This window comes from Aquarana catesbeiana, linkage group LG12, assembly GCF_042186555.1.
Source record: "Aquarana catesbeiana isolate 2022-GZ linkage group LG12, ASM4218655v1, whole genome shotgun sequence".
NCBI lineage: Eukaryota > Metazoa > Chordata > Amphibia > Anura > Ranidae > Aquarana > Aquarana catesbeiana.
The window spans coordinates 36,233,984-36,258,508 of NC_133335.1; the positions used below are offsets into that span (position 1 = coordinate 36,233,984).

Genomic DNA, 24,525 nt, shown 5'->3' on the forward strand with positions numbered 1-24,525 from the left:
GTATAAGGTCTGATGGCTATTGTTTGGCAGGGTGTCTCCCTCCCCTCAAGGCTATTACTCTGGGACGTCCCAGTAGGTAATGAATATTAGCCTAACTCTGTCACATGATGTATGAAAAATAAAATAGGATTTTTTCATCATACTTACCTGTAAAATCATTTTCTTTGAGTACATCACAGAACACAGAGGTCCCTCCCCTCTTTTTGAGGATTCAGTGCTTGCTACAAAACGGAAGTACTTCCTGTATGGGAGGGGTTATATAGGGGATCACTTCCTGTCTAAAGACCTTTGGTCTACCAGTGTCCATTCACCTGGAGATGAAGTATAACCCAGTAGGTAATGAATATTAGCCTAACTCTGTGTCCCATGATGTATTCAAAGAAAAGGATTTTACAGACAAGTATGATGAAAAAAATAATTTTTCTGGTGGGCAGCGACTTTGCTCCCCTGCAGCGAGATGACTCCTGCTGGTAACTGGCACTTCTAGGTGTGTTGGATTCCCCAGCACTACTCTGTGGTTCCTCCTATTCACCCCTACATTACCACAGGACACAGTAGCAACATAGTTACATAAATGTCAAATTGTCTCAATGTCTTTTAGGTGGTGGTGTCCTTTGGCCCCCATACATGTCAATATTACCACAAATACTACAGTAGGGTGTAGAAAAAGTTGCAGTTTCAGGCACAGAAGACTCAGTAAATAGACAATCACTCCAACAGTTTAATGACAAAACATGAGTGGTAAGAGAACGATAACAGAGAAACAGAGACATGTTCCCAAAAACCAACCAACAAAGTGAATATGAGACATGCTCTCCACAGGGCAGTGCAGCATGGGAATTATTACCCAGCCTGCACTGAGAATTTTCCGATAATGTACATATGTTACAGAAGAGCAACACAGGCTTACAGCTCTTCCTGTTAAAATATTTTTTTTTCTCATACTTACAATCTTATAAATTACAAATATACACAAATCTCCTCAACACCTTGGTCAAAGTAACATATCGATCTGAAAAATGTCTGATATTAGGAGTACAGCAGTGATTCAGCTGTAAGGGATAGAGGCTTATCAGAAAGTACTTACTCTTCCCCTGTACCCAGGAGTTGCTCAGTGATTTACAAACAACAAATCAATAACTTTCATGGGAGATCCTTAAAGGCTGTATGCAGTCTGAGCATAGATCTGAAACCGGCTCTGCTGACATGGAGAGTTCACTCACTTTATTTGCCATCATAGAGGTTCACCATGTTCTGTGAGCACCTGCTCTAAAACCACATTGTCTCAACCTGGTTTCAGATAAGGCATTAGACCTGATATAGCCCCCTGCTCTCCAATGAAAGTAAGCGAGTTGAAGAATGTAAATAGTAAAATGCCACCTTCATAACGGAAATTGATTCATTTGTTAATTTCAGAATCTCCAGAAAGTGATGACAATTTCTAGCCATGGTTTCCTCGCCTGTAAGTCTTCTACAGGAAGTGTAATTTTTGCCACCAATCAGCATCTAAATGTCCTTCCAGTACACGTTTTAAAAGGAGGAGGAAGAATCTTACTGGTAGCAAACGGCAATCAGAAAACATTTCCTTCAACAATGTTACATTACATCTATTTAGAGAGTGTAAAAATGAAGGAAACCTTTTACACCCGTTACAAGATCAGATTGTTGACACAGCAAACATCTTTGCACAACCTAACTTCAGGAAAAAAAATTAGAAACCTTTTAAATTATTATTTACAAAACAAGATTCAGCAAGAATTAATTTTCTTAAAGAATGGCATTTCCTGGCGAAGAAACAAAGGTCGCTGGAAAACTTCAACACTGAAGGGGATTTCACATGGTTAATTTTTTTATATTTTGGAGCCCTCACAATAGTTACCCTCTAGTAAAAAAATAAAATAAAATTATATATATATATCTATAGATATATATATATCTAGATATAGATATATATATCTATATCTAGATAGATAGATAGATATATATATATATATAAATATATATCTCTATCTCTGACTCCTGAATGCACTATTTCCCTCAGCAGACCAAAGCCCATCCTGGTAGAACATCATAGTTATGTTATCAGTCAGCTGACTAAAGATGTAATACCATTTTTCACCAGTAGGGAAAACCTCATATCAAAGCCCCAGTAAATGTGGCTCGCTGTAAGAATGATTCTCTTTAAAGCAGTTGTATACCCCCGCTTTGTGATTTTTACCTACAGGTAAGCCTATCTTAAGGCTTATCTGTAGGTAAAATGAATATCTCCTAAATGTGTACCGTTTAGGAGATATTCAGCCGCTGACAACAGCGGCGCATATGCTCTGATGGTACAGCGTATTGTGCAGGAACAGAGGGCTCCCGCGTGCATGACCAGGACTGACATCATCGCTGCTCCGGCCACTCACATCGCCGGAGCCCATGAACCCAGAAATTCCCAGGGGAACATGTCATCCCCCCTCAGTGGTGACTGGGCACCACTGCGGGGCTTCATTCTAAAGGTAAGTATTTCATAACGAGCTAGTATGCGCTGCATACTACCTCATTATGCCTTTGTCTTACAGCTTTTTTTTTTTCCACAGGGTTTACAACCGCTTTAAGACCCCTTCCACACTGGAGGCGTTTTTCAGGCACTACAGCGCTAAAAATAGCGCCTGAAAAAAGCCTCAGCTGCAAACCCAGTGTGGAAGCCCGATTGCTTTCAGACTGGGGCGCTGCGCTGGCAGGGCGTCACAAAAAGTCCTACCAGCAGCTTCTTTGCAGCGGTGTATGAGCGGTGAATACACCGCTCCTGCACATTGAAAACAATGGGGCAGTGCCGCCATACTGCCGGCAAAGCGCCGCAGCGGCGTTTTGCGGACGGATTCAACCCCTTTTCGGCCGCTAGCGGGGGGTTAAAACTAGTGCCGCTTTACCGCTGACGCCCAGGGAGGCTCAGTGTGAAAGGGTTCTAAAAGCAGAGCCTAGCAAAACCGTTATACTAATTGTTAACCCGTTCGTTAGTTAGCTCACCCATTAAAGAGCACCTGACACCTGATTTACTAAAACTGGAACACTCAGAATCTGGTGCAGCTGTGCATGGTAGCCAATCAGCTTCTAAGCTCAGCTTGTTCAATTAGACTCGGTTCACACTGGGGCAACTTGTCAGGCGACTTAGCCGCCTGACAAGTCGCGCTCCATTCTGTACAATGGAACTGTTCTAATAGGAACGACACAAGTCGCTCCGACTTAGAATAAGGTTCCTGTACTACTTTGGGGCGACTTGCATTGACTTCTATACAGAAGTCGTTTTGCAAGTCGCTGTTGAAGTCGCGTGCAGGTAGCCTGAGGCAGTCGCGCTGCAAGTCGCGCTGCAAGTCGTGCTGCCTCAGTGTGAACCAACTCTTAAGCTTTGGCAATAAAACTTGGAAGTTGATTGGTTTCTTTGCAGAGGTGCACCAGATTTTTCACCCTCCATTTATTAAATAACCCCCTATGTTACATTGACAGCACCTATTTTAGGAGCCAAACCAGTACTTTGTAAAAAGGCAGTGCTTTTCTGCATAGCATTTCCAGTTTGACAGCAGAGACAAGACATCCAGAATGTGGGCTGAGGCAGCCAACACTGTCCTATGTATCCTATAATCAGATTTTACTAGCTGGTGGCATTTCATGTGAAATATGCAATTACAGCTCTTGGTCATAAACGGTAATAAAATAGGAGATTTATGGCTTCCTTGCAAATTACTTTTAGAAGAAATCTGAACTGAGGGTGTGTGGCAGCTGCTGAGCGCTCCTTCTGAAAATGCTAGTTGCCCGGCTGTCATGCTGAATCAATGGCTTCAATACTTACTGAGTCACTGACCCTGAAGTATGCACATCACTAGTGCTGACTTCGCTGGGTGCAGGCTTGTTGCTGATCAGAGATTTATAAGTCCGGAGGCCAAGAGCAGACAGGCAATTACCATCTTCAGAAGAAGATCAACAAAGGTAACCTTTGTGCTTCTCTCGGGAATGGGTTTTGTTTTAAACCTGAAAATCGAAACCCATTGTTCCAAGTGCAAGGAATAGAAAAGATGATTTATAACGAATCTGCAGACAGCCAGAGAATTCATCACTTCAAAAGAAATTGAAAGTGTATCTAAAGCCAAACTGTAACTCATCTTACCAATCCTAAGATGTGGTGGCTACATTACTTTTCTTTTCCAGGCTTCTTTCCCTCTATTTCATTCTGGGGATCCTGCCAATAACACTTACTGTCCTAGGGTGAAAACATTCAATCCCTGCACTGTGTCTATCGAGGAGCAGCATTGTCACCCCATGCTCTCCTGATATAGACTACAAACACCTCCCCGTCTCCATAACATAGAAGGGTGTTGCTTTGCAATTCACAGAAAATAGCCAAGAAAACTGATATAGTATTGTTTGAGTCTTCAGTTCAGTCCACAGGAAGTTACACAAACAGAAGAATTATGTAAGGATCAACAAGTATTTTTCTAATGCAGCATCCAAGGACTTTTAAGCTTTTTGTCTAAGACCGGGTTCACATATGAGCGGCTTCGGGATTGTGCCTGGGGTCCTGTGTACGTCTTCACTGGTTCAGGTGCGATTCAGGTCTGGATTTTTGCCTGAATTCGCACCTGAACTGGACCCAAATACGCACTGGGCCCTTTTGCAATCCGCTCTGCGACCACCCCCCACCTGTGTGATCCGGCTCCACTGAGAACCGGTCCCACTCGCATGTCATGCAAATTGGATGTGGGTAAAATCCACATCCAATTCGCACATATGTGAACCCAACCTAAGGGTTAAGATACACTTTAATCGGAAACCATCTTTCTCCAATTTGTTGTCAAGTACTAGTGTTCTTTTCAAACAAGTAGTGTAAACTATTAGGCATTTTTGCTTTGGTCATTTGTAAACACACCGGAAAGAATTGGTGGACAGGAAGAATGCCAACGTTAAAAAATAACCCCAGACTTTGCGTTCACTTCAGAAACCATCAACTGCGCTGTAGTCGTTTTGTAGCTTCCTGGCTGGTCACAAAGTAACTTGAAGTGTTTTCAGAAACAAAAGCAAGTCCAACTAATAAAAATAAAATTTTAAAATGACCTATTAGGACTTTACACCAATTAGCACGACAATCATAACAATCACAAGGACAAACAGGATTAAAATGACAAGCATCTTGCGGTTCTTTTTCTGGTACTGCTCGGCCTGAAAAATAAGAGTGAAAAAAAAATTCACAAAATATGTAAAGCCAGAGTATGTGTACACGCGTCATACAAAGGATAAAGAAACCCAAGGTAAAGTGGACCTGTTTCTCAGGCCAAGCATTATTCTTATTTAATTTACTCAGCAAACAATGAAACTGGTTGCTTTACCAAAACTGGAGGTGGCAAAATCTGGTGCAGCTCTTCACAGAAAGCAATCAGGTTCCAGGTTTTTTTGTCGAAGCTTAAAGTGGTTCTAAATGCTGAAGGTTTTTGACCCCCCCCGGGAGCAAGCACACATTGGTGACCCCAGGGCAAGCAGCATTCTCTGGGGGCACTGCTCGAGGGAGAGGAGCCAGAAGCAACGGCGGGGTACCCGAAAGGAAGAGGATTGGGGCTGCTCTGTGCAAAACCGCTGCACAGAGCAGGTAAGTATAACATGATTTTTTTTTTTAATTTCAAACACTAAGCATTAATACCACTTTAACTGAACAAGCTGAAGTTAGAAGCTGATTGGTTACCATATACAGCTGCACCAGGCATTCAGAATACTTCCACGATAGCCACTTGATGACGCCCTGGAGGGGTGAAACGCGTCAACGCAATATCCGGCTCACGTTCTAACCAGTGATGCCGTTTCCTGTCTTCTGTGGAACACACGCTACTAGTGGCGATCGCGGAAGTATTCTGAATGCCTGTTTGCAGCCTCTATCTTGTGAGTAGCGCTGTTATGCGCATTTGAATATTTCCCTACGGTACTTCACCATATTTTCTTCCTTTGTTTTTGGGTGGAATATGATGTCCTTTATCTTCAAGCACATGTTCCATTGGCAACGATTCAGGTTCCATCCTATTTGCCTCTAGAAACTACAACATTTCAGGTGACTGATTGTGTTCTAATAGGCTGAAGGGTTGAAAGCCGACCATCGCTGACCAGCGGGTTTTTTCCATTGAATTTGCACATCGTCCTAGTCTATGTCACTTCATGTGTGTCAACATATATTTCTAGTCACTGTCACCTTTTTGTCAATGCTGGCGCTATATCATCATAGATCTCTCTAGTTGCTAGCATGTTTATTTTTACGTCACATGTTTTAGCTTAGCATTTATGCATTAGGTGCAATTTATTTAGGATTACACTATTATTATTCCAGTGATTTTATTTTTTCCACTAATTTTTATAGTGCACATTTCTTATTTTTTGAGTGTTGTCTAGTTGCCAGCGCCGCATCCATTCGTTCAATAACATAACATATTGATCAGTGGATATGAAGCAGAGACAGAAATGGCTCAAAAGAAATGTCCACAATACATCCTATAGCATTTGATTCTCCCACAATTCTAAAAGTACAGCACTTTGAAAACAAGTTGAGTCCTTTATCAGTCCCAGATGTGCCCAACTACTGACCTCAGATGAGCTGGGCACCTCAACTAGGCACAGCCTACACTGCAGTTCTTTATCCTATGCCAGCTGTGTACTGTGTAAGTGCAGCTGGATCTCCACAGTCCCTAATGCAGAAATGTAAAGTTGATTGTTTCGGCATTAGGTCCTATAGAGAGCTGTATGCTGCGGGTCACTGGCATAGAAAAAGGGACTGGAGCCACACAAGCCAGCACAGATCTTGAATACTGGAGGTCAATGACTCACCTGAGGTTAGTAGTGGGGCATATCTAAAGGATCGGAAGGGATACTTGGCCCTAAATTGTTCTGAAACTGTGGAACCATTGCCTTGTAGACAGTTCAAATGGCAATGATGGCTCAGGGGCTGATATCACACTTAATAAATATGCCATGACCTCAGATTTATTAGCAGGTGACATTGTAGGTAAAAGGTGAGATTGTGACTTCCAAAAAATTTGGAAAGGGGGGGCAGGAAAGTACAGACAGAGGACCACCAGCAACTAGTAAAAAGGTGGCGAGTTTTAGATTTGTGAAAAAACCTTTAAAAAGGTGGTATATTATACATGACTATTTTAAAAGTCATGCATATCGTCAGATCAAATTATTACCCCAAGCCCTTGCTGCAGATACACAAAAACACTACCTACCTTTTGCAATTGTTTTAAGCCTTCATCTGTCTTAACACAAGACTGTTCCACGTTATAGTCTATTCTGTCCAAAACTGTACCCTAGAGAAACACATAGGTGGTCATGTTAGTGGGAGGTCTTCAGCATAACATACAGACAATATAAAACAACAGAATTGTTGGACTGTACCTGCTCCACCACCATGGTTGCCAGGTCTCGGAAGATCTCGTTCAGGTCAGAGATGGACTGTACTACCTGACGAATCTCCCTCTCCCGTTCTTCCACCATTAATGTATTCTCCTGGACCAGAACTAGCTGATCATCTGTGAACCCCTGGAGGTGTGGAAAAGAAAAAAAAAGTTTCAGCAAATCACAGCTAAAAGGAACTCTTCAATGTATTTACTATAACAATATCCAATACAGTGTGTTAGGTCTTTTTAAGGACCAGCCTTCTTCTGGCACTTTTTGTTTACATGTAACAATCAGTTTGGGTTTTTTTTTTTTGCTAGAAAATTACTTTGAACCCCCAAACATTATATATTTTTTAAAGCAGAGGCCATAGAAAATAAATCGGTGGCAAAGTTTTGCAATGTTTTATGTCACACGATATTTGCACAGTGGTTTTTCAAACGCAATTTTTTGGGAAAAATACACGATTTTGAATTTCAGTGCAAAAAAACATAATACATAACCAAATTTGTTTGCAAAATATAAAAAAATTATATTACGCCAAGTAAAAAAAAATACCAAACATGTCACGTTTTAAAATTGCGCACATCCGTATAGCGGCGGCAAACAATGTACATTTTACTATCTTTAGGGAAGGCTTTAAAAGCCTTTACAGATTACCACTTTAGATTTACAGAGGACTTCTGGTGCTAGAATTATTGCCCATTATCTGACATTCACAGTGATACCTCACATGTGTGGGACGATCGCTGTTTGCGTGTGGGAATGACACGTCTCCACCTTTACACACAAGCACGTGGGGGGCAATGGAGGTGGGGCAGGGCAGTTAGGGGGGCGGGACATCCCCTCCCGCTGCTTTTAATAGCAATCGATTGGCTGGTTAGCCACTCCGATTGTTACTACAAGAAAGCCGACCGCCAGGTCTCAAAAAAAAAAAAACACACCAGTGTGATGCCTGCAGCAGAAGCTGCAGGCATCATCTCAGTACAACCACTTGAACACCAAGAACACAAGTGATCGGCAAGTGGTTAAATACCGCTTGACATCAGAATATGGTCATTTCAAGTATTTAAAAAAAAAAAAAAAAAAACTACAGTCTTCTAACACAGTGGTCATCAACCCTGTCCTCAGGGCCCACTAACAGGCCAGGTTTGCAAGATAACTGAAATACATCACAGGTGATATAATTTGCTGCTCAGTGATTGCAGTATTCTAGTCTGCATCTCCCCAAGGTAATACATAAAACCTGGCCTGTTAGTGGGCCCTGAGGACAGGAGTTGATGACCACTGGTCTAACAGACACCTGATCTGGTCTTACCCGATCATACAGTGTAGTGTCCTCTCCATCATCCATGAGGGGGACAGATGTGTCAAAGAAATGTTTAGATCTTTCCTCTCGATTCTTCATTCCTATAGATGTAACAACGCTTAGTACAGTTTCATAGCCATTAATGTACAGAGAGATTACTCACATCACAACCAAATGTTGTCAGGAAGAAATCGCACACAAAAAACAAATCTGTAAAGAGTGTTAGTCCAAAACAAACAGTCGGCAACCATCTTTCTTTCTGGTAACTGAGCTGAAGAAAAAAAAAAAAAACCCACACCCCCCACAATTTGGCTACTTTACTTTGGCTATCACCACAGGCTTGGATTTCAAGTTCACAAAAACAAAGTGTGACAACCTTGCAGACCTGGTACTCCAAACAAAGGTAGGTCATATTAGCAGAAATGCCATTAAAGCCCAGCCCATCTCCAACCCCATTTTTTAAAAGGTCTCTAGATACATACCTTAAAGAGGAGTTCCACCATCAAATCAATATTTCTTTTCTAAATTCCTAAGTGTAAATGTAAATGCCCCACTAACTTGTTTTTTTTTTTTTTTAAATTACCCCCTGATGTCCGATTTCGTATATAAAAATAATTTATATTATGTGTTACTGGCAGTTGTCATCTTGCCTGTGGGCATGTGAAGCCCACAAGCAGACATTTCCGGGATACGGTGCATGCTGAGCTACCAGCATGCACCGCCTGTTCCCGCGCATGCGCATTATTTACACATTGCAGCGCCTCAATTGAAAAAAAAAACCCAAAAAGCATGCGGCTAGCCACACTGACTCCTGGGAAGATTGATTCATAGCTCCCAGGTGACGGTGCGCTGTCCCAGGAGACAATGCACCGCCAGATATGACGGCCATACCCGCGGGTGACTCACACAGGAAACGCAGCATAAATAAAGCATAAAAAGGTAACCCTTAGGAAAAAAAAAATTATTGCCACTTGACAATGTTTATTATGCCAGCTTGCTAATAAGCATAATTTAGGAAATTGTGTGGAACTCCGCTTTAATTGCAGGTGATCCAGTGGTGTCACCAGTCCTTCATCCACGGGTGACAGTGGGTAGTCTTCAGTGTAGGACAAAACATCACTCACCTAAATGGCATGGGACCAACGTTTGCGTGCCAACACTGAGCTCAGGCCTCATTTGCTCTCATTTCTAATGCCGCGTACACACGACCGGACTTTCCGGCAGAAAAGGTCATCAGACTTTTTCTTTCTAAAATTCTGACGGACCTAGAAATAGAACATGTTTCAAATCTTTCCGACGGACTCAATGCCTCAATAGGATAACCGTTCGTCTGTATGCTAGTCCGATGGACCAAAAACCACGCAAGGGCAGCTATTGGCTATTGAACTTCCTTTTTCTAGTCCCGTCGTATGTCATCGCGTTCTAAACGAACAGACTTTGGTGTGATTGTGTGTAGGCAGCGGAACTAAGTCGGAAAGACCGTCAGAGTCTACTCTGACGGAAAGTCCGGTCGTGTGTACGCGGCATAACCCTTTCCAACTCTATCCATAATAATAAAAAAAAAAGTTTCAATTTGGATACACTTCAAGGTTGCCCAGGAAAAGCACAGAATTGGAAAATTCCTGTTACATCTGCAAAAATGTGACAGCATTTTTTTCCCCCCATGTTTGAAACACAAGTCTTGGGATTGTGTATCATTTTATGTAATTTTCTGGGGCAGAGTAGGGAAGGGATAAGGCATCTGTCAGGTTTTTATTGCTATAACCACTAATAGTGCAGCGCTGAAAGAGGTGTATATTGATGGAGCATAAGACAGTCCATATGGAATAACTCCCAACTCCAACCCAGTACTTCACAGTAGAATGGAAGAAGACATCCCACACGCCGTGAAATGGAGGAAAGGATAGCAGAGGTGTCACCAACAATGATTTTACAATAAGAATTGTGACCCCCTGTAAAAGAGTGGTCAAATGCTCTTCAATTACAGTAAGCCTTACTCGAAACCCAGCTCAATCCTCCTCGTCACCGCCAGATAGAGTGGAACAAACACAAGTCTCTGTGCGTGGATAGATCATCACAGTAGGTTCAAAACATTCAGCATTAAAGATAAAAACGTGCCAATATAGTGTGACGCCGTATAACTCTTAAATGTTTTTTTTTTTTGTTTTTTTTTTTTATTCTTTATTTAAAAGGTCAAGGAATTGTACAAAACCATTGTATGATACAAAATGAGACCAAGGCAATGTATTATACAGTCTGTTGACAATAATGATATTAACTATTACTATAATTATTACTATAATTTAATTATAATAAACAGAGAGGAGAGAGAAACAAAGTGTATATTCCTCGATGGTCACCCATGGTTCTTGACTAATTCCTCAAACATTTTTGACGTTTTTTTGTCTCAGACTCTGACTGTGTCTGCTGTCTGCCTGACACAGAGTCTGGGACAAAAAAACAGTCAGACTGTCAAACCCACAGAAGTACACAGCATAGCAAGGGAGCCAGGACATCAAGAGGCATACAGGAGACTCAGTCAGAATCTGAGATTAACAATGATTGCTGCCCAAAGGTGCCCCTTTGAAGGTGTGTTACTGGCAAGATGACCAAGTGATAACAGAGGAGCAAAATAAAAGTGAGAAAACATCTAATGACTGCCCTGCTGTGCAAGGACTGCTAAAGGCTAATACCAGATCAAATTCAGTTTAATAAACTACATTTTAGATACTGCACAATGGGAGCCCCTTGTTTTATCTGTGAGGACTCTGCCGCTTGCTGATGGAGAACGCCCTGGGAAGCCCTGAATAGCACACACCCCGGATCCTGACTGAACAGGGACACAAGCCTGATGGAGGAACAGATGGGCCGGTACAGCTACTAAGGAGGAGACCCATTCAAAGCTACCCACTCTATGCCTATTACCCCTGCAGGGGTAACTACGTCCGGTGAGTGGGGACCCATTGGGGGATCACTACAGTCACACTACCTGCCGTGCACGGGAGTCACTTTATATATGGAACACTGAACATTTTGGGACTACTTATATTATATATTTTTTTATTTTTTATATTTTTGTTTTTTCACATCCTATGCTTTTTGATTAGGTTTTGGGCTATCAAACTGGACACTTAACACATTTATGCCTAACTGTGGATTTATTGCACTGTATTAAGTGGGGTATGTTCACACACTTAGCGCTTGTATGATAGGGTGTGGATACCCCTGGACACCTTTGCACTTTTGTGTCATATACTTCTTATATTTATACTTTTAATTTATTTAAATTTTTAGTAATTGGTTGAATCACAGTCAGAGTTAGCATGTACTTAATCTTTTAACACATACTCACTTGTTAGATTGGAGATATATACGCTGTCTACATACTGTCTATCTAAGAACTGATATTTTTTCACCATTCACTCATACTCCCATGTGGGAGCACACTCACTTTTGATCTGGTGTAAGGAGTTCAGTGTAATCATTTTGCACTGCTTCTTGACAAACCACTTAGCACTATATGGGGTAGCGCCAATCACCCCATTCTCTATATATACCTCTAAGTTCCCTCGGGAACCTAATAAAGGGTGGGCAGCAACCCACACTATCCTAAGCGCGGAATCTATTTTAAATTTAAAAGGAGAAGTATGGGTTTGTTTTGTTTTTTCCCCCCATTATACTTACCTAAGTGAATGCAGCATTGGCTTGATGCTGCATCTGTCCTCTGGCATCTCTGCACTGAGAACCGTGCCATCGGACACCACCAATAGCTCGGTTCTCTTGGCTCCCTGAGCAGAGAGCTGCTGCCAGTCAATCAGCAGCTCTCCTGCTCTGCTTCTCCATGCTCACTGGATTGCCGAGCTGTGGAGGGGCAGCTCGCTGAGAGGCTGAGATGGCTATCAGTTCAGGCACCTGGCGGATCTAGACTTCCAGAGTCGGGATGACGCGGTGCCTGGACTGATCTGCATGATATCAGCAGAGAGCGGACTTCAGACCACTCTGCTGAAAATGGGTCACAGGAGTGTAAAAAAAATTGCACTCCTGTGATCCATAGGAGAAGCCCAGCCAAATGAGCTCAGGCTGGACTTCTCCTTTAATAGGCAAGCCGCTGGGTTTTTACCTAGCGAAACTCCGGTCAGTGTTTTAAAAGTAGATTCCACAGTAGACCAAAAGCTCTGGAATTTTGGACACTCCCAGAAAATATGAAGCAGGGTCCCTTCCGATTCCCCACAGGCGTTAGAGACCTGCGGGTAAATTCTATGCAATTTCGCAGGAGTCTTGTACCAACATTTGAGGAGCTTATAGCCTCCCTCCTGGTATTTATTCATTTAATGTTTAAAAGGAAAAAGTTCCACTCACATAAACTGCTTAGAAACAGGCTGTACACTATTTCAGGAAGTAAAATGGCCAACATTGACCATGCTAACATGTTAGCGTGTGTGCTTAGCTCCAACTGACGCGTTTAGTCATTCGGGATGTCATCAGGGGCATGCCCACACGACAATTTATACCATTTGGAGACCCAGGATGATCGCTACGATTGGACCACTAATTACTGACGAGGCGGACCCAATCACCATTAATGCTAATGTTATTTGAACCATTTAATGACACCTTGCTGACGTCAGCCACTGGGAAAGCACCAGCATATTAGCCTGCGCTAATATTCACTAAAAAATGCCCAGCCCGATCACAGCGCAATCTAGAGGAAAAACAACATTATATTTTAAAGCATACATATTAGTGTTTTTCCTCTAGATGGTGCTGTGGTCGGGCTGGGCAATTTTTCAGTGAATATGAGCACGGGCTTATATGCTGGTGTCGACGAGGTGTCATAGACCTTTCAAATAACATTAGCATAAAGGACGATTGGGTCTGCCTCGTCATTGAGGAGTGGTCCAATCGCAGCGATCCTCCAGGGTCTCCAAATGGTATAAATTGGTGTGCCCCCGATGACGTCATGTATGACGAAACGCGACGGGTTGAGCTACGCACACATGCTACCATGCACGCGCGATCGATGGCGGCCATTTTACTTCCTGGAATATTGTACAGCTGTATCTACATGTCTGTTTCTAAGCGATTCAAGTGAGTGGAACTTTTGCCTTTTAAACATTAAAAGAGTTATACGGCATCACACTATATTGGCACGTTTTTATCTTTTATGCTGAATGTTTCGAACCTCTCCTGATGATCTATCCACGCACAGAGACTTGTGTTTGTTCCACTCTATCTGGCGGTGAGGAGGAGGATTGAGCTGGGTTTCGAGTAAGGCTTACTGTAATTGAAGAGCATTTGACCACTCTTTTACAGGGGGTCACAATTCTTATTGTAAGCGCGGTGTGAAATCATTGTTGGTGACACCTCTGCTATCCTTTCCTCCATTTCACAGCGTGTGGGATGTCTTCTTCCATTCTACTGTGAAGTACTGGGTTGGAGTTGGGAGTTATTCCATATGGACTGTCTTATGCTCCATCAATATACACCTCTTTCAGCGCTGCACTATTAGTGTTTATATTTATTTGTGTTCTGTTTCTGGACATTGTGCTTAGCTGCTGTTACTATTATCAGCATCTCTACCCCTTTGCACTAGTGCACAAATTTATATGTACTTCAGGTTTTTATTGCTGGTTGTGCCCCATTGGGGTTAGTCACACTCTCTATCTATGCTGGTGACATATGCCACCAAGACAAAGTGCTGGGAAATAACATTTTACAATTGCCAATGAAACAGAAATAGAGAGTAAATCTTCCAATGGGAACTCCTGCTAAGCTCACAACTGTCCAAATAGAGGGCTTCCTCACATTCATTGTGGTATCTCTGAAACAGGAAGTAAAGGAAAATCTTTCCAACAAGATAAAGACAGCAATAAATAAAAACGGTCAAAGATTTACCATTCTCTACTCAGCTGGTGCCCAACCTGTGGCCCCAGGGCCATATGCGGTCCTTTGGCACTTGCTGTGCTACCCTTTACAGCAGTCAGTAGTAGAACCATTCACTCAAATAAGAAGCTGTAATGTCAGTGATCCCTAGCAATCTTATGTTGCATATCCCTGATCTTTGACTGACTTCTACAGTGTGTATTCAGTCTCCATTTACACCTGTTGTCTGTTCACAGTCTCTGACCATCTCCTCTGATATGTTTAAAAAGCTGTCGGGGGTCCCAGCTGAGGCCCCCTATGCCTCTTAGGTTGACAATTTAAGTTTTAGCTAGGGATAGACGTTAAAAAACAAAAACAAAAAAAAACAAAAAAAAAAACAAAAAAAAACAAAAAAAAAAAAAACACATGAACCTGAGACAAACCCATTGTGGAGATGGTCCAAACTGACTGCTCTAAGACTACCCATAGGCATGAGACAGTAGTCAGATCTTCTATAGGTTTGTTGTGTAGAACTGTTTCAGGCAGTTGATGCACAGAGGCAGAAAACACTAAAATGTGTTTAATCACGGGAGAAAAACAAAATGTCTAGTAAATTGTAGAAAACTTTTTCTCGGTCAGCCAGCAGCAGTTGTAAGGTGCCCACAGGCATATCATCTTTTTTCTCAAACCTACTAATCTGCCCAGCTAAGCAACAATTAAATCAGGTATATGACATGGCTGGTCTGAATCTAGCAACAAATTCAGTGTTATGACCTTTAAACCCAGGGCTTATCTTGTAAAGAATAATACATACTCTTGAGATATCCAGACTGAGTATGCCTAAAGTTTGTTGAAAGATCCTGCAGGGACTGGGCCAGTGAAGACACCACATTACGTAACACCCGTTCCTCTTGCTCTGTGCAGCTACGTGCTCGGCTCTGTATGCTCTGCACTGCCCGCTGACAGCGGTGGAACATCTGAAGAAGAGAACATAAACCTTCAGCAAGAGGGTGGGCATGGACTACCCTGAAACAATCGCAGGAAAGTCACTTCACGTTACCTGTGTAATCTCCTGAGTCGAGATTTCTATAGCGTGCTCTGCTTCTGTGCTGTCATCTAATGTCGGCCTGTTTAAGTGCTTGTCATGTAAACTGGCCAGCTCCTTCATCTTCTGTTTAATACGTGTGATATCATAATTGATCTACAGGAGGAAAAAAAGTTAGCATCAAATGTAATCCACCTTTAAAAAAAAAACAGAAAAATAAAAAACGACAACGTGGAACTGTAATGCCCCGTACACACGGTCGGATTTTCCGACGGAAAATGTGTGATAGGACCTTGTTGTCGGAAATTCCGACCGTGTGTAGGCTCCATCACACATTTTCCATCAGATTTTCCGACACACAAAGTTTGAGAGCAGGATATAAAATTTTCCGACAACAAAATCCGTTGTCGGAAATTCCGATCGTGTGTACACAAATCCGACGCACAAAGTGCCACGCATGCTCGGAATAAATAAAGAGATGAAAGCTATTGGCTGCTGCCCCGTTTATAGTCCCGACGTACGTGTTTTACATCACCGCGTTCAGAATGATCGTATTTTCCGACAACTTTGTGTGACCGTGTGTATGCAAGGCAAGTTTGAGCCAACATCCGTCGGAAAAAATCCATGGATTTTGTTTTTGGAATGTCCGAACAAAGTCCAACCGTGTGTACGGGGCATAAGACAGTATAACAAAAATCCTTTAAATTATTAAAGCTGAGCACACATTGACATGCACAAATAAATACACCTTCTCTGATGTGCCAGAGACCAACTTTTGTAGCGATTCAAAATTAGGAATCTTACCTCCTCCACTCCATCCACCCATTTTGGAGACAAGCGCTTTGTGACGCCGATGGCAGCTTCTGGATCCAGGCTAATGCCCGACACCAGGGCCATGCGATCATCTGCCAGCTGCAAAGGACAAGGAAAAATTAATACGATCACATGTATGCAACTTACAGCCTGTTCTGGGGCTGGGATCTTTGTGGGGCGTGATTTTGGTGTGAACAGAAGAACGTGAGTTAAGTGTGTGGGGGGAAAGCCAAGTGATAAAGGATCCCTTAAACTGACCCTGAAGTGTGGGAGGGGGTAGGAAAAGTCAGTTTGGTCACTTTAGGAAATCTGCAATATTTATTTGTTAATGCCAAAAACTGAACTATCCTCGTCACAAATCACTGTGCTTCGTCGATTATGATTTTTTCTTTCTTTATGCAAAGTTTAACGTTTCTGATCGATTCTGTGTATTTAGACTCTCTGGGATAGATTTACTAAAACTGATGTATTTAGAATCTGGTGCCGCTGTGCATGGTAAAGAAATCAGATCCTAACCTCAGCTTGTTCAATTAAGGTTTGGCAATAAGCCCCCGTTCACATCGGGCCGATTCGACATGTCAAATCTGAGCCTATTGCTGGTAACGGCATCGTCCGCATCGGTGCGACTCTGACTTTGCGACGCTGCACTGAATCCCTAAAGTAGTTCTTGCACTACTTTTGGCGACTTTGGGGGGGATTTCAGTAGACATCTGTGTATGAACGCGCACATATGTCTCTCAAATGCCCCCCCCCCGAAGTCGGACGGAAATGCCGGTTTGAAATCACGCGAGTTCAGCTGAGCTCGCACAATTTCAAACCCACATTCAGTGTGAACGTGGGCTAAAACCTGGAAGCTGATTGGTTTCTATGCAGAAGTGAACCCGATTTTGCACTCTCCAGCTTTAGTAATTAAACTCCACTGAGTCTAAAAAATAAGGTTAATTTCTTGACTCGAAAGCCTTTTACTCATAGTTGGACAAATTCATGTGGAGACAGGAGGAAAATTTAAGTGGAAGGTTGGTGTTCTGTCAAATTAGCCAACTGGTCAGAAACACCAACCACGTCACTTCCGGTTTTCTTAAATCATCAGTAATTGGAGATTTTTCCTGAACTGCTCTTTGGACTCAACACCGGCAACCGAATACAGTCTGGTACAAGAAGATTTAGCCGTTTTGACAGCACAGCAGCTAACGAGGACAAAGTTGTCGCCACCTCAGAGTCAGACATTTTGTTGGCTAGTATCAGAGCGGAGTAACAACCTCCATTCATAATATCGCGCACCGGCCTCTATTCGGTTGCCAGTGTTGTGTCCAAACAGCAATTAGTCAAAATCTCCAATTACCGATGGTTTAAATAAACCGGAAGTTAAGTAGCTGTAGTTTCCGACGAGTTGACTATTTTGACAGAACACCGGTATATGCTTCCAATGACAGCACAGCAGGTCCAAACAAGAAATGCTCTAGTTTTATTTAAAGCTCATCTCCAGCCTTACTCTCACTTTAACAAGCTCACCCAAACGTACCATCTCCTACACAGGAAGACAGCAACCCAATCGATCACGTGTAGGTGGCGGGTAGATCACACCCCTTGATTGCTGGCTCAGGAACCTGGAGAAGAGGGGTGGCAATCAGTGGAACCAATCTGCTGTACTTTCCTTCCAGCAACCACCTCCTCTCCTGGCACCTCTTTTCTTCTGTAGCCTAAGTGCCGGTTCACACTACCGCGACTTGGGATCCGACTTGTCAGACCTCAAGTCGCCCCAAGTCGCTTGACATCTGAAAGTCCATGTAAGTGAATGAGAGCCGTCTATATGTACGCTACTGAAGTCGCTCCGACTTCAGAAAAGGTCCCTGTACTACTTCAAGGCGACTTGTAGGCGACTTGTACCCATTGATTTCAATGGAAGTCGCCTACAAGTCGGATCGTGGTCTATAGTGAAGCGACTTCACAGGAAGAGAAGATGTTTTTTTCAAGCAAACCCCTCCCTCCCCCAGAGCGGATTGTAGTTTGATTGGCCACTGGAAAGTCGCCTGTCTTGGAGGCGACTTGAAGTCGCCTTGTAAGTCGCCCCAAGTTGCGCTGAAGTCGCGCTGAAGTCGCGCTGAAGTCGCCTTGCTAAGTCGCGCTGTAAGTCGTGTTGCCCCTGTGTGAACCAGCGCTAAAATTTACCAGCCACCTAAGTGTTTTTTGGGCCAGTTTGGCCAAAATTAAGTAGCCAAAGTAAAAGTAAAGCTGGAAATCAGTTTTAAGGCTTTTATTTATTTTTTTAATTACATGGCTCCGTTGATTTTACCAACACTGATATTATGATAGGGTAGGTTCCATGGCCTGCAATGAACTGCCTGCCACAACATCCTAAACCTATGCAGACAACAGCATCAGGGACGCAGTTTCCTCAATTCATGATAGACCTGATTAATGGGAAACAGCATAGAATTCCTGCAGCCGATCTTTAGTGTAATCACATTTGTTGCTCCATGCAATTCCTAAAATTGCTCCAAAATTCTCCAATGTCAATGAAGAAATTAGCTGTGTGTGTACCAAGATGGCTGCTTTTCTTAGTAATTGATGCCCTTTCCCCAAGCACAGAAGTTAGTGAGTGCAAACACTATTTATAAGGAGGAATATATTTTCAGCTGAACATGTCTTCCTCTAATAGAGATCAGCAAAATGATTTGAGGACTGGGCAAACTGGCCGATATCTTTTTCTTAAAATTTTCCTGAATGTTCATGAATGTAAAGATTCTTTACAGATCAGACAAAGCAACAAACTCATATTTAGGCCAATCAAAAATATGCAGTGTCAAAACACCAAGGGGCCAGGAAATATCGCTTTAAAATCCAGAAGAACGTTTAGAGATCTGTATCTGCCTGGATATGGCATCAAAGACAAAACTCGTTTCCACTGAGCGGATCGGTTCGGGTCGGTACAGTTTGGAAGGGTTAGAATGGTCCGGCCTATTCAGGTGAGCGTTTCCACTGCAAGTCGGACCGCTAGGGGCCATACGGGGTTTAGAAAAAATGCCTTTGACGTGAGCATTGACGTTTTTTTTTTTGTCCGCCAATCAGTGGAATGTATCGTGTGATGCCAGTAGCTCCGCCCTAACCGTACCGTACCATTTTCTATGGCCCCACATCTGAAGCAGGACCATGAATGCTGTGGTACGGTTCGGTTGTATGGGCCGCTTTCATAATGGAAAAACTCAAAATAGCGTACCGAACCAACCCGATCCGAACCGATCCGCTCAGTGGAAACGAGGCAAAAGTGAGCATGCTCTGTGCCAATATGTGGGGGGTGTTCATACTATCATTCATTTAAAACTTCTTAGATGATTTCAAATTCCTATATGTGTCAATGGAAAGGAGTTGTAAATGTGTCACTTATAGCTGGTATAAAGTCGGACTGAACACAATTAGGTGACTGGTTTCCTGTACGGTATTTTTAGCAGAGGAAATGCTGAGAGAAGGTGCAAAAAAGTAATGCTCAATTTGGCAAAAACTGATAGAAAAAAAAAATCACAACAAATCATGAAGATTAATGAATGTGGAAAATCAGATAAAAAAAAAAAAAAAAATAAATCAGGTTTAGCAGGAGACACTATACCTCATCGAGCTCCTGGATTGCAGTTCATCAGATGAAAGGCAGGGGGAGGCAAGGAGCAGACAACAGCAAAGAAAGGGAAAGGACAAAAGATCATCAATGACAATTATTAGAAGGTCACCAACACCGATTAACAGATTGATTATTGGGATTTTTGATTTACAACACATAAAAGGCCCTAGCAAAAGAACAAGCCTAAAACTATGACATACTATATTACTGCTTTTAAAAATAAATTGGTTCTGTTACAGAAAATGTCCAGGTCAGTCTATATAATGCATAGTTACAGTGGTCCAGGCTGGACTAATGTACCTATGTATATACAATACCAGACACCGCTACTTAAAGTGGTTGAAAAAGCACAAGGTTTTTTCCTATTCTATTCATGAAGGTAAAAAACCTTCTATGTGCAACAGCCCCCCCAGCAACCTCCAATACTTACCTGAGCCCCCTCTCGATCCAGCGATGTGCACGAGAGCCTTACCTCTCCGGGGACTCACAGTTCTAAGTGGCTTTTGGCAGCAGCAGGAGCCACTGGCAGCTCCTGCTGTCAATCACAGCCAGTGAGCCAAACAGGAGACAGAGGGGGCGGGGCCAAGCCACGGCTCAGTGTGTAAATGAACACACAGAGCCGCAGGTCGGGAGCACGCCTGTTTGGGTGCCCCCACAGCAAGCTGCTTGCTGTGAGGGAGGAGCCAGGAGCACCAGCATGGGACCCGAGAAACGGAAGATGCGGGCTGCTCTGTGCAAAACCATTACACAGAGCAGGTACGTATAACATATATATATATATTATTTTAATAACAAAGTGAGGCATTAATATCACTTTAAGTGACCTTCACTTGCTTCCAGGTCCTGTGTGGAGTGGCCAGCCTTATGAACACGGGAGGTCAGCTACTCAGTGTGGGTGCTGTTCAGACTTTGCTCTGCATTTTTGAATGAATGCAAAGCGTTCTCTGATCGGATGAGGTGCAGAGGCTGGGCAGTGACTGCATCTTATTAAATGCAGTCACTGTTTGTGTTACAATTTTCCACCTGACTCCTTTGACAACAGTCTATTAAAAAAAAAAAAAAAAAAATCAACTTTTTTTTTTTTTTTTTTTCTTAACCGGGTAGTGCAATAGGGCCACCAAAAACCTGAGCCATGTATGGTAGCTTTAGAGCCCTAGGAAGAGGTTCTAGTCCTTTGGTTTGGCAGGATATACACTTTAAGATCACCGTGACTCAAATTGGAGCCTAGCGCTTACACAAGCAAAGCTGCTCCAGGAGAGTCATCAGCCGTCCATCTACTAGCCACTTGGGGTGAAGGTGCTAGAACAGCTCATAAGCAACCAAAAAAAAAAAGAAAAGGATCCGGAATCCGCTGTACTTGTTCCACCTTTATTGCACGTTCCATAAAATCATCAGACCGTTTTTGGGTACAGCTTAAAGTTAAGGTGTTTCGTGCTACTGCTAGCGCTTACTCATAACCTCATCCCAGGAGGTTATGAGTAAGCGCTAGCTGTAGCGCAAAACGCGTTAACTTTTATCTGTACTCCACACTGACTGCGATGATTTTATGAGAAGAGAAACAAGCGCCTCTAAGTTAGAACTGTACTATTTAATATAATAAAGATGCATTATCCACTTACATAGATGTTAGGGAGATAAGGCACATGTCCATCCACACTGGCATGGCGTCCGTCCCTGCCCAACAGCGTTCACACAGCTATCTTAACCTGGAGGAGGGGTATCCTGACCGGCAGGATCTCTGGGCGACCCACCAGTGACGTCATCACGCCTGACGCTGCGTTCCAGCCTTCACCATCAGCCGAATCCAAGTCTCGTTTCCACCTCTCTGGCTGCAGAGATCCTGCTGGTCAGGATAGCCCTTCCTCTAGGCTAAGATAGCTGTGTGAACGCTGTTGTGCAGGGACAGACGCCACGCGTGGATGGACACGTGCCTTACCTCCCTAACTTCTATGCAAGTGGATAATGCACCTGTAATATATTAAAATGTTACAGTTCTAACTTAAAGGCGTCTGTTTCTCTTCTCTTTGCATATTTGGAGTCTGCTCTCAACTTCCCCTAGAAAGGCTTGTCCTGATTTCTGGACTGTTACACTATATTACAGGTCTCCCTTCTCCATCTCAGCCCCTCTATGCATTCATACGGAGTACTCCACTTAACCACTTTAAGACCGGGCCTCTTTTTTAGACGTGGTGTTTACACGCTAAAAACAGTTTTTTTTTGCTAAAAAATTACTCAGAACCCCCAAACATTATATATTTTTTTTCTAACATCCTAGAGAATAAAATGGCGGTCGTTGCAATACTTTGTCACACCGTATTTGCGCAGCGGTTTTACAAGCGCACTTTTAAAAAAAAAAAAAATACACTTTTTTAAATTAAAAAATAAGACAAAAGTAAAATTAGCCCAATTTTTTTTTTTTATATTGTAAAAGATAATGTTACGCCGAGTAAATTGATACCCAACATGTCATGCTTCAAAATTGCACCCGCTCGTGGAATGGCGACAAACTTACCCATAGGCGACATTTAAAAAAATTCTACCGGTTGCACGTTTTGCGTTACAGAGGAGAGCTAGGGCTAGCGTTCGCTTCTGCATGCAAGCTCGGCAGGAAGGGGCACGTTTTACATTTTTTTTTTCTTATTTATTTTACCTTTTACTTTTTACTTTTTATTTTTACACTGTTAAAAAAAAAAAAGTTTCACTTTTATTCCCATTACAAAGAATGTAAACATCCCTTGTAATAGTAAAAAAGCATGACAGGACCTCTTAAATATGAGATCTGGGGTCAAAAAGACCTCAGATCTCATATTTACACGAAAAAACAATAATAAAAAAAAAATTGTCATTTAAAAAAATAAACAAAATAAATTGGCCCTTTAAGAGCTATGACGTCGCTTCCGCCCTGCAGTGTCATGGAGACGGGTGGGGGCCCATCTTCCCCTCACTCGTCTCCATCTCAGCCCAGGGGACAGACGTGATCGCCTCCTCCACTGCCGACAGCTCCGGACCGCAGCGGATCATGGCGGGAGGGGCCCTCACCCACCTCCGATAAAAGTGATCTCGCGGCGAATCCGCCGCAGAGACCACTTTTATCTTGTACCGTACCGCCGGCCGAACACGGTGATACCGGGGTTATGGCAGCTAGCCAAAGTAGGGACGTACATCGGCGTGCGGCGGTCCGGAAGTGGTTAAAGGACTTGATGGATTATTATACATACTATCTGACAGCACCATTATCCCAATTTCTCTTGTGATGATTTTATGGAACATGCAATAAAAAAGGTTGAACTGTAGCAGATTCCGGATACTTTTCATTTTTTTGGAGCCTAGCTTATTTTAATTCTTCTACATGTCTACGGCTCATAATAGTAACTTTATATACCACGAGATTTGTTTTTACAAAAAAAGAATGCTTTTTGTGAAATTTGCCCTGAAAGTAGGGCCGAAACAACTAATCGAATAATCGACAACTAATCAATTATAAAATGAATCAATTACTATTTTCATAATCGATTAATCGACCAGTAACATAACGGGGTTAAAACTAAGATTAGCCTTTTAGAGTACAAAAACAACAAATGATCGCTACTGTAAATATTACTTTCACTGTTACACAGTAAAAAAAAAAAAATGAACCCCTTACAGTAGCGATTATTTTCTCTTTTTGTACTATAAATGGCTATATATTTTTTTTAACCCCATTATGTTACTAAACGTCTTAGGTCTGGTTCACACCTATGTGTTTTTTGCAGAAACGCACTACAGTTCATTTAACGTTCACATCTATGTTTTTTCAGCTGCTGCGTATTTGGAAAGGGTCAGGGACTTTTTCCCCAACGCAAAAATTGTACTTTTTTGGTTTAATATACTTCAATGGAGAAGCTGCAGAGAAGCATGTAATGCGTTTTTGCAGCAATTTGTGTTTTTTTTTTTTTTTTTATCTGCCCAACAACAAATTGGCCAAAAAGGCATAAAAAAAAAATGCAAATCGCAGCAAAATCATGTCCGCAAAAAATCAAAACGCACAGCAAAAAGCACTGCAGAAACAGATCAAAAGCAAACTGCATAGATGTGTACCGAGCCTTATGCTGGCCACACCGATCAATTTTCAGATGAGAATATTCATACAAGAAATCTTTGTACATTCGCTGAAAGAATGTTTGAAATTTTCATTTGCTTTTAACATTCTGTTTTAAAAATGAATGTAATTTCTGCACTGAAACCACATACACTTTCTGAAAATTGACCAAGAAGTTTTCTGTGATTTCTAAACTTTCCCATCACTGTGGTTCAAAACAACCCCACTAACGATTAGAAAACCGAACGTTCTTAAAATGAAAAAAAATTTTGAAAGAAGACATCGTTTTTGTATGGCCAGCATATAATATATTACAGTTCTGTTTGAAAATCTGCAAAACAGTCTAATGCCCTGTACACGACCGATTTTGCCGTCGGAATAAAAACTCCGAAGGT

The 24,525-nt window shown here is 42.3% G+C and overlaps 1 protein-coding gene across 3 annotated transcripts in view; it reads right to left on the reverse strand.

Moving 5' to 3' along the window:
- Positions 1-701: 701 nt before the first annotated feature.
- Positions 702-24,525, reverse strand: part of STX16 (syntaxin 16) — a 33,464-nt gene continuing 9,640 nt past the window's right edge. For 2 of the 3 annotated variants that reach the window (XM_073607570.1, XM_073607569.1), the window contains exons 2-8: positions 16,431-16,538; positions 15,642-15,782; positions 15,396-15,558; positions 8,729-8,820; positions 7,411-7,554; positions 7,242-7,322; positions 702-5,196 (exon numbers count right to left, since the gene is read on the reverse strand). In XM_073607570.1, the coding sequence (XP_073463671.1) occupies positions 5,095-5,196; positions 7,242-7,322; positions 7,411-7,554; positions 8,729-8,820; positions 15,396-15,558; positions 15,642-15,782; positions 16,431-16,538 (831 nt within the window). In that variant the 3' untranslated portion in view covers positions 702-5,094. Of the gene's footprint in view, positions 5,197-7,241; positions 7,323-7,410; positions 7,555-8,728; positions 8,821-15,395; positions 15,559-15,641; positions 15,783-16,430; positions 16,539-20,043; positions 20,056-24,525 lie in introns of all 3 variants that reach the window. The other variant, XM_073607568.1, reaches the window with a different exon arrangement.